The sequence below is a fragment of the Oenanthe melanoleuca genome, chromosome 2 (assembly GCF_029582105.1).
Source record: "Oenanthe melanoleuca isolate GR-GAL-2019-014 chromosome 2, OMel1.0, whole genome shotgun sequence".
NCBI lineage: Eukaryota > Metazoa > Chordata > Aves > Passeriformes > Muscicapidae > Oenanthe > Oenanthe melanoleuca.
Window position 1 is genome coordinate 218,917 of NC_079335.1, and position 10,539 is coordinate 229,455.

The following is a 10,539-nucleotide window of genomic DNA, read 5'->3' on the forward strand; positions in this document are numbered from 1 at the left end:
CACATATCCAGTTCCTACGGTTTTCAAGAAACATTAAAATAATCATTAACTGTTCCAGATACATAAATTCTATAAAGTCTGGTAATTCAATCCAGCACGCTGCCCTGGCAGATGGGTTTGAGGATCCAGCTGAGTGACCTTCAGGAGCTGCACAGCTCCTGCCTCCTTCCATCAGCCACGTGTCCATTCCAGACTGGACACTGATCCCCCTGCAGAGGGCTCTGGCCAGGCTGGACACTGGGATGGCTCCATGGCTCAGCGGTGTGAGGGTCAGCGGTGTGAGGGTCAGCGGTGTGAGGGTCAGTCCTGTGATGGTCAGAGGTGTGAGGGTCCAGAGGTGTGATGGTCAGTGGTGTGAGGGTCAGCGGTGTGATGGTCAGCGGTGTGAGGGTCAGGGGTGTGAGGGTCAGTGCTGTGAGGGTCAGCAGTGTGAGGGTCAGAGGTGTGAGGGTCAGAGGTGTGATGGTCAGAGGTGTGAGGGTCAGGGGTGTGATGGTCAGAGGTGAGGGTCAGTGGTGTGAGGGTCAGCGGTGTGATGGTCAGAGGTGTGAGGGTCAGTGGTGTGAGGGTCAGCGGTGTGAGGGTCAGTGCTGTGAGGGTCAGCAGTGTGAGGGTCAGAGGTGTGATGGTCAGAGGTGTGAGGGTCAGGGGTGTGATGGTCAGAGGTGAGGGTCAGTGGTGTGAGGGTCAGCGGTGTGAGGGTCAGTGGTGTGATGGTCAGCAGTGTGATGGTCAGAGGTGTGAGGGTCAGCGGTGTGAGGGTCAGAGGTGTGAGGGTCAGTGGTGTGAGGGTCAGCAGTGTGAGGGTCAGAGGTGTGATGGTCAGTGGTGTGATGGTCAGCGGTGTGAGGGTCAGTGGTGTGAGGGTCAGTGGTGTGAGGGTCAGTGGTGTGAGGGTCCAGAGGTGTGATGGTCAGTGGTGTGAGGGTCAGTGGTGTGAGGGTCAGCGGTGTGAGGGTCAGTGGTGTGAGAGTCAGCGGTGGGAGGGTCAGCGGTGGGAGGGTCAGAGGTGTGAGGGTCAGAGGTGTGAGAGTCAGCGGTGTGAGGGTCAGAGGTGTGATGGTCAGTGGTGTGATGGTCAGCGGTGTGAGGGTCAGTGGTGTGATGGTCAGCGGTGAGGGTCAGTGGTGTGAGGGTCAGTGGTGTGATGGTCAGAGGTGTGAGGTTCAGCAGTGGGAAGGTCAGTTCTCGCCAGGCTGGACACTGGAAGGTAATCCATGGGTCAGTTCTCGCCAGGCTGGACACTGGGATGGGATCCATGGGTCAGCTCTGGCCAGGCTGGACACTGGGATAGGATCCTGCTGTGGAGGTTCCTTGGGGCTCAGACCCGTGGGGGAACAGCCCGGGCTGGGATCCTCCTCTGGGTTTCTCACCTCAGGTGTGGGATCCCCGTGCCGGGTTTATCACCATAGATCTGGGATCCCCCTCCCCGCCTGTTTGTCCTGAAGGTTTGGGATCCCCTTGCAGGATTTCTCCCGCAGATCTGGGATCCCCCTCCCCGCCGGTGTCTCCCGCAGATCTGGGATCCCCCTGCCCTGTTTCTCCCGCAGATCTGGGATCCCCCTGCCCGGTTTCTCCCGCAGATCTGGGATCCCCTTGCCCTGTTTTTCCCGCAGATCTGGGATCCCCCTCCCCGCCGGTGTCTCCCGCAGCCTCCCTTTGTGGCCTCACCTCCTCATCTCCATGGACACAGCTCCAAACACTCCAGGACTGACCCGCGGCGAGCCGGAGGCGCTGGGACAGGAAAACCCGACAGCAGCGGAGGTCAGTGCCTTCAAAAACCCGATCTTATACAATCCCAGCTTTGTCCTTTTCCCACGGGGACGTGGGAATTCTCTGACCCTCACACATCCCCCGCAACAACCCCGCAGAATTCCAGCATCAGTGCAGCCTGTGCTGGGATTTTTGTGGATTTATTCTGTTTTACACCCACCCCTTGGAATTCTGCATTTTTTTTTCCTAAAGAATTGATAGGAGTCTTATTAGGAAATGAGAATTTTTAATTACAAATATTCACTAAAAGCATCGGACTGGTCAGACTTCAGCTCTAAATCCTGAATTCCAGCATTCTACAGTGGAATAAATAGCCCAGAAATTCAGCCAGTCCTGAAATTAATGATTTAAAAGTATTTAAAAACCTGAATCTCATTAAATTAATGCTGATAAATTTTTTTAAAGGAGAATCTCCTGAAATTGGGATGTGAGATACAGGTTTTGGACAGCAGATACTGGTTTGGGATGCAGCTGCCTCTTCAAACACTGGAATCAGTGAGGGAGGAATGGGGCAGATTTCCACTTTTTCCTCCAAACGGCAGGAATATCCCAACATTATACAGGAATATCCCAACATTATAAAAAAGAGAGAAATCTTTTAAAATGTGCATTTTTGGTTTTCTCCTGAGGATATTCAGGATGGGAAATGCAAATCCAGGCATGGCACCTGCGCTCCCACCCCAAACAGTTTTGGGTCAAACATTTGAGCAGCTGTAAGAACCATCTGGAAACACTGAGGCAAAAATGTTCCCTGAGTTGGTTTTTTTTCCTTCTGTTTCAGTTTTTAACAGTTTGATTGGGACATGGCATCCAAAACAAAGACGAGCAAAGATGCAGAGGCACCCAAAGAAGCAATTGAGACGGAAGATCCTGTCAGGGAGAGGAAAATGCAGCTGCAGGAGGAAAGCAGGACCCTCACAGAGCACCTGGACACGTACCTGGGCAGAGCCCTGCAGCTCCTGCATGCCAACAAACGCCTGGAAAAGGAAGCCCAGGGCATTCAGGAGCAGAGCCAGTCCTACCTGTCGTGCCGAGCAAAGCTCAGCCAGGACCCGCCGGGGATGGTGATCACCCTGGACCACCAGAACCGCCAGGAGCTGGCCCGAATCCAGGCGCAGCGGGAGGAGCTGGTCCCGCAGTACGCCGGCAAGGAGCAGGAGGTGCGCAGCGCCCTGCAGGACACGGAGAACGAGGCCTCGCAGCTGGGCACGGAGCTGGGGGAGCTGGAGCCCTACAAGGAGCAGAAGGCGCAGGCGGAGCAGAAGGTGAAGGAGCTGGAGAGGGAGCTGCGGGTCACCAGGATCCGCTGCGCCGAGGACGCGCACGGCGTGCGGAGAAAGTTCCTGCAGGACAAGGCGCAGTGCGAGCAGCACTTCCAGCAGAGGATGCGGGAGCTCACCTGGGGCGCCGAGGAGGTGGCGCTGCAGGCGCTGATCCAGCACGTGGAGCAGGTGAAAGCGGAGAACCGGCTGCTGCGGCAGGAGCTGCGGGGGCTCCTGCAGCACTGCCAGCTGCTGCGGGACACCAGGACGCAGCTGCAGGACCAGCAGGAGCAGCTGCTGCGGGAGACCCGCTGCGCGCAGCGGGCGGCTCGGGGCCCGCGGCTCGGACCGCCGGCCCTGCTCGCCCGCCAGGGGGGCCCGCTGGCCCCCAACCGCCTGGCCGTGCCCTGGAGGAACTAAACACGGCAGCGACCGAGCCCTCGGGGCCGGGGAAGCGCTGAGGGCTCGGAGCTCTGGCCACAAGAATCCGTGAAATGCATTTATGGACTAGACCCATGTCAGTGTTCTCCTTCTGGCCACGGAAGGGTGCGAGGCCAGGGTTGGACGGGGTTTGGAGCAGCCTGGCAGTGGAAGGTGTCCCTGGCCTGGCTTTTAAGTCCCATCCTCGTTTGCCATCCCAGCTCAATCCAGGTCAGGAACTCTCTGAAAGTTCCACAGCGAAAATATTCCACTTGGGTTGTTCTTCGGGCCAGAAAAATGAGTTCCCAGGGCTGTTTGTTGCAGGAGGAGCTCGCTATCCCAGGAATTCCTGGGAGTAGACTGTTCCTGATAAGCTGGGGAGGAGCCGGCACAGGTGCTGCTCCTCGGGGTCCGACAGAATTTCTGACATCAAAGAGCAGCCCAAGGCTCGGGGACAGAGTCGCCACCACCCATTTATTCCTAAAACACCTGGTGTTTCCATCAGGAAACTCTTTTTCCGCCCAGACCGGGGGGTTTTCCCCCGTTAGCCCGCACGACTCCCGAGCTCGCCCTGCAGCTGCAGTTCAGGAATTGCCCACCGGAGGGCAGCAGCGAGCGCGGGCAGCAGCTGCAGTTCAGGAATTACCCACCGGAGGGCAGCAGCGAGCGCGGGCAGCAGCTGCAGTTCCGGGTGCCACCAGCAGGCGGCAGAACGAGCTGCTGGCGCTGCCGAGCGCGCGGCCCCGGGATCGGGAATGGTTTGGGATGGAGCGACCTTAAAGCGAGTCCGGGGCCAGCCCTGCCCGGCCAGGGACATCTTCCCCTGGGCCAGGCTGATCCAAACCCCATCCAACCCTGGCCTTGAGCCCTTCCAGGGACGGGGCAGCCGCAGCTTCCATGGGCAGCCTGTGCCAGGGCATCACCACCCACACAAGGCAGGAGTTTATAGAAAGATGGGCGGTGATGCCCTTGAAAAAACCACTCAGTGGGTCGGGGTCTTTAGGAGAAATGGTTGTCAATGTCTTCAAAATGGGTCTTGACGTGTCCACATGAGAAGACATGAAGTTTGTCACATCATGCAGGTGGTTTCACCAGAGAGTTTGAGCTTCCAAAATTTGGGGTAATAGGAGAAATGGGTCCCCACGAAGTCTATTGCATAACCCAGACAGCCTGAACTTCTGAATTTTGGGGGGAAATGGCAGGTCTGAGGGGATGTGGGGCAGGTGGTTTGGGAAGGCTGCACCTTGCCGGTGCCTCAGCAATGGGGAAAGGAAGAGAGTTGGGGATAAAAGGAGGCTGAACCCTCCAGAACCCCGAGAGAGAAACCCCACGGGGGCATGGCTGTGGGAACTCTGTTCCTTTATTCAAATACAGTTTCAAGACTTCTCTGTGGACACTTGGCCTTTCACAGCGTGGCTTTACCCACACACTGAAGGTGCTGGGCAGAGATTAAAGACTGACAAAAGCAAAAACGATAAAATGATGTAAAAGTGTTTACACAGCACAATAAACGTGGCTGGAACCAGTGAAGAAAGAGATAAAGTTTGATAAGTTCTCTAACACAGAAGGGACACTGCCCACCCAAAGCCAAAATTTGAGGCGAGGTCATCTGGGCAGTGAAATGTTACATAGTGATTCCTGTCATTATAATCAATATAAACCAGAACACTGAATCCAAAGTAAAGCATAGACATGAGACACAAGAAAATCTAATTTCATTATGTTTATTTAAATCACTTTGCTGTAAATTGTTGATTTTTTTTTTTTTTTTTTTTTTTTGTTTTATGTATTTTTATTATTTTGTCATGATAATCATGAATTGTATCCAGTCTTATGTATGAGGAAAATGTGGGCTTGTTTGAACATGAGCAGGCTTGTCTCTGCTGTTACCTGCTTGCTAAGAGTGTAACCTGAAAACATGTTCGAGCCTTGTCCAAACCTGTTGGGGGCTTGTAGCCACTGCTGCTGGAGTCCTAGCCAACATGTTTGGGCTTGATCAGACTTGCACCCCAGCACAGTGGGCACGTCACAGCCCACCAAGAAACTGCCTACAAAAGGGACAGCGACCAGGGATGGATGGACCTGCTGGCAGAGCACAGACTCCCTATATCCTCAGCACTGCGTTGCCTGTTCCTTATGAATGAACTAATAAATTTCCTGATTGATTGACCTACCCGATTATGGTGAGTGGCTTATAACAAATTTGGTGACTGGGATGCGATGACTTTCCATTTTTTGGGGGAGAACAACTGATCCCAACGGGGCGCCCCCACCTTTGGTGTCCTCGGGTGACTGTTGGTCTCCGCTGGGATATGAAATTCATAAAACAGATAAGGCACAGGCAAGGAATTTGAGCTCCCAGAGGAAAACTGCAGTAAATTACCTGTAATTTCTTGTGCACGAAGATCCAGGAGAGAACAGCGGACTGTAAGCACCGCTTGGTGGGCTGGTGTGCGACTGGCGTATGATCTAGATGTAACATTGTTATGGGGCAAGTGCAGAGCTCTTCTAGCCTAAGTTCCGCCTTCTCATGAGAAGAAACAAAGCGAGTGAAGAGGGGACTTTTAAATAAAATCAGGGGCTGGAAGGGTTTTGTCAAAATGGCTTACAATAAAGCAGGGGCTGGTGGCGCTTGTTGAAAGGATTTTATTTAAGAGGTTGGGAGCCAGAGGCACCAAGAGACCGGCCAGGAATGGGTCAGGTTTGTAAGAAATCTTGAGACTCAGGTACCAAGGGTTCAAATAAGAACTGGGGTACAAAGACTAAAAGGAAGTTAAGGGGTTCCTAGCACAGTCCACTAGGGAACATGACAAAAGTGTGGACCCCAAAACATTCCTGGATACAGTTTCAAGACATCTCTGTCAACAATTGTCCATTCACAGTGTGGCTTTTCCCCACACACTGGAGGTGCTAAGAAAAGCTTAAAGACTGACAAAAGTGGAATCGATAAAGGGATGTAAATGTGTTTACACAGCACAATAAAGGTGGTTGGAACCAGTGAAGAAGGAGATAAAGTTTGATAAGTTCTGTAACACAGAAGGGGCTTCCCCCGCCCAAAGCCAAAATTTGAGTCGAGGTCATCTGGGCTATTGGGGCACTCAGTGAAAATGACCCCAGGGACTCAATTTTTATGACTCCCCAAGACAATAAAAATTATCCCTGAAAGGGGCAGAGCCACACAAATTGTTTACAGGAGAAGTGCTGGTTCTGTATTAGCTAAGAAGCTCATTTTAATGAGTATGTAAAATTAGGGTGGAGAGATTTGGTGTGGCAAAGCCCCCTGAGCTGCAGCACCAGGAGAGATGTTGCATATAGGTAAAGCCCTGTAAAATAAGGGTTTATTGCCCTTGTAAAATCATTGCTCAGGCCCAATACTTTGAGGAGTAGAAGAGAACTCTCCTAAGGAGATTAGATTGTAATTCTAAAAGATCAACATCACTGTCTTCTTCTCCTCTGTCTCTCAGCTTAAGACATCCCTGACCTGTCCTGCCTGCAGAACATCACCTTCTCATTTTTCTTTGACCTCCATCCTTCTCCAGGGCCAAAACTGAGGGATCTTGGGGGGTAAACTAATACCACACCCTCTCTGCCATTCAGGCTTGTTTCTCAGAGTGAGAAACATGTCCAGGTAAATGACTTTGTTCCATTTGCTTTCTCTTCTTAAGAACAACCTTTACTGCAATAGAGTATTACATTGTAAGGTCCCGTTTACAGACCACTTTTCTCTCATTTTCTAATTTATATTGTGGCCACCATTGATTACAAGATTTAATTAATTCGCTTTTCTTTAAATTACCCCCAGGGACCCCTCACAAATCTTTCCAAAGAGCCAAAATTCTCACCAGGGACTCTTCTTGACAATCTCCTTCCTGCTGGGGCTGCCCACTCCTGGTGCTATCCAGACACCCTCACTTTACAGCCAAAATTATCACTGTAATTATCATTATTGTGCTCCTCTCTTAACTCCCATTGCATTGACACTGGGATTGGGAATGGGAGTTCTGTCCTGCACCAGTGCTGGTGTTTGCAGCTCTGATGAGCAATTAACAGGGAAGGATCACACAGCCCAGCCCTGCACAATCCACCCTGTCCTGATCCACAGGGGAATGCAGGACGAGGTGGCACAAGCCAAAATCCTTTTGACAGATGCACAGGCAAGAAATGAAATCTTATTAACAAACACATGGACAGGAAACATCAGTTATGTACAGGAGGCACAGAATGACAATCAAACAACAATCAAACCCCAAATTCCAAGACCTGGGCCAGTACCTAAATTCATCAGCATTTCTTTAGCTACTCTAACCCCTAAAGGACTCCAACCTGTGTGGTGTCAATTTTGGGAATTTCACCTGTGATCCAGCGCCCTGCCTGAGCCACAGCAGTTACTGAACCAAGACCAGAAAGAAAACCCAAAGCAATCAAGAAATACCTTGAATTTCCAGCTGTCCGTCCTCGTCTCCCCCCGCAGAGCCGGTGGAACGTGGAGTCCCTCCAGGAATTCTCAGGGCACACCAAGGGCCTGCCCATCTCCAGCTGACCTTGCAGCTGGGCAGAGAACTCTCTCCTACCTGGCTGGCCAAACTGAATCCCAAAACTGGGCAAGAAAATGAAACCTCTGGGCCAGGACTGCCAGAGCCTGGTGCTGCTGCTGGTTCACTAAAGTCAAAGGGGTTTGTTGAAGCCTGGAGATCCCATGGGGAGGTGGAAATTGGGGCATGTTTGGGTTACAGAACGTGTGTCCTTCCTCAGGAGTCCAAATCAGAGTCATCCTGGGGCCTCTTTGTGGGGAGGCTCAGGAGACCTGTGGGGTGCTGTTCAGAACAGCTCAATCACAGAACAACTGTGAGCCACAGCAGAGACTGTTCTGCTCGTCCCAGGGGCCAGGAAATCCAGTCTGGGACAGCAGCTGATGGTTTTGCTGTACAGTTTATACTCTGGTCACTGTAACCACAAGGAGATGTGGAACCAAGGGCGGAGCTCACAGTGTCACCAAGAGCTCTGGAGGTGGCAGCAGGAAAAAGAGCAAACAGAGGAACTCACTTGAGATCTGCTTTGGGCATTGCTCATGCCCGTGGAGCCACATGGAGAGAAAGAAATCCATTCACAGCACAGGGATGTCTGATTAAATAGGAACAGGAAATATTGTCCTTCCTCAACAGCAGCCAAAGAAGGGGCTGTGACACATTCCAGGGCACAGCAGTGTGGGGATTGCCAAATCCATGGGGGAAATTACCCTGCAATAAAGCACCCTGGTGTTAATTCCTGATAAGGGAATTTCACCTCCAGAGGGGAGGCCTGGATAGAGTTTGGCTGATTAAAAATTGACTGCTTGTGGAAGAGGCCCCAGTAAAGAGGGTGGGTGGGTGATAACTCCCAGTAATCACCAGCACCAGGACTGATGCTGCAGCTGGGGAAGGAGAGAAGCAGCAGCAAACCCTGGGGGAGTCACTGGGGTGGGGACAGGTGTGCAGCCTCAGACACTCAGTGTCCCCAGGACAGAACTGTCAGATCTGTTCCAGAACAGTGCCCCACTCTGTTTTAAATTAAATTTAAATTCCTTTGAGCTCAAACCCATCACCCCCAGGGAAAAGAGGAAACACTCCTGGGAATTGCAGGCAAACGGATTTTCTGAGCAGCCACGCTGTCTTGGGGTGACTTTATGATGTTTGTACCCCCAAATCGTCTGTTCTGTTGGTGCTGAATGTTGAGTTTAAGACTGGTTTCAGCAGTGAAAAGGGGAGAGAAGAAGTGCAGAGTTTGTTATCAGAGTCTGCACTCGCCCCTCCTCATCCTTCACACAGGCCAGGCTGTCTGCAGTGGACAGCAGGACAGACACAGCTCTTTTGGCTTTTTAGTTGTTTTGTTTTTTCTCCCTAGCTGAGCCAAAGGAGTTCCCCTGGACTGGTTTTTTTTCCCTTTTTTTGGAATTTCTCAAACCTGCTCTGGACTGAAAGCCCAGGGGAGCACCAGGAGCTCACACCTGTAACCCACCAGGCCTGGCCTGGGCTGTGACATTTCCCAGAGCCAAAACAACTAAAAACAGCCTGAGCAAGCCAGGCTGCAGCCCACAGAAGGGGCTTTTCTGAATTTGTCAACTCCTTCAGAGGAAAGAGAGGTCTTGCTCTTTGGCACCGTTCATTTTGGTGCTGGGAACTGCTTTGTCTGTTAAATAAACAGATTTTTTTTCCACTTTTCTCTGAGGAAATATTTTTTCCCCAAACCATTTTTGGGAGGCACTGCTTGAATCTGTTCCCTGGAGGGCCTGCTTTGGGAGGTTTCCTCCCAAATCTGCCCTAAATCAGAGCACAAACCAAGAAGGGTTCAGGTATCTCCTGGTGTTGGTGGATCCCTCTTTTGGGGGTCCAGAACTTCTGAAACTCTGATCTTAGAAAACCAGGATTTTAGTTACCTTGCTGAAAATAAAAGTTAGAAGGGAGTAGTTATCAGAAACTTAAGTAATTGATTTTTCTGTCATTTTATGTTTGCTCGCAATGGGAAAAGACAAAACTAGTGAGCAGACCCAAAGAAACACAGAAAATGCAACTGGAAACCCATTCCTTGAAAAATTGGACTCAGAAATCATTTGTATTGTCATTGATGGAAAAGGTCAAGAGTTCAGGGTGAGGAAGACTCACCTTACTTCCTCCTTTTAAGACCCCTCACCATGAAAACGACCCCAGAGTTAATTAAGAAGTTAATCAATGCTTGATAGCTATTCAAGTTAATTATCATAGGAAGCAGGGGATGCGAGGGACTGTTATTATGAATATGTATTTGTTTGAATCCTTTGCCAATAAATAGGCACTTTGGTCATCTGTGATTCTGCAATGTCTATCAGAGGATTACCTCACTGAATAAACATTCACTTCCTAACTTTAAATCGTTAGAGAGTTTTTTGTCCATCACAGTTGAGTATCAGACCAATACTTTTATTTTGATAAACCACTTCTCCTGTCACACCAGCACAGCCAGGGAACTCCCCCAAGAGATCATCCCCAGGCTCGGGGTGCCTACAGGGATGTCACCTGGTAGGGGACCCCATTTGGTGTCTGGGGTGTGACAGCAACCCAGTGAGCAGTGG

General features: G+C 51.1%; 1 protein-coding gene across 1 annotated transcript; it reads left to right on the forward strand.

Moving 5' to 3' along the window:
- Positions 1–1,666: 1,666 nt before the first annotated feature.
- On the forward strand, positions 1,667–3,615 carry CCDC166 (coiled-coil domain containing 166). Its single transcript, XM_056484506.1, has 2 exons — positions 1,667–1,764; positions 2,555–3,615. Exon 2 carries the CDS (start codon positions 2,577–2,579, stop codon positions 3,453–3,455), a length of 879 nt encoding a protein of 292 aa, XP_056340481.1. The 5' UTR covers positions 1,667–1,764; positions 2,555–2,576; the 3' UTR covers positions 3,456–3,615.
- Positions 3,616–10,539: the final 6,924 nt, after the last annotated feature.

Coding starts and splice junctions, on each gene's coding strand:
- CCDC166 (XM_056484506.1), top strand. CDS start 2,577: ATGGCATCCAAAACAAAGACGAGCAAAGATGCAGAGGCACCCAAAGAA.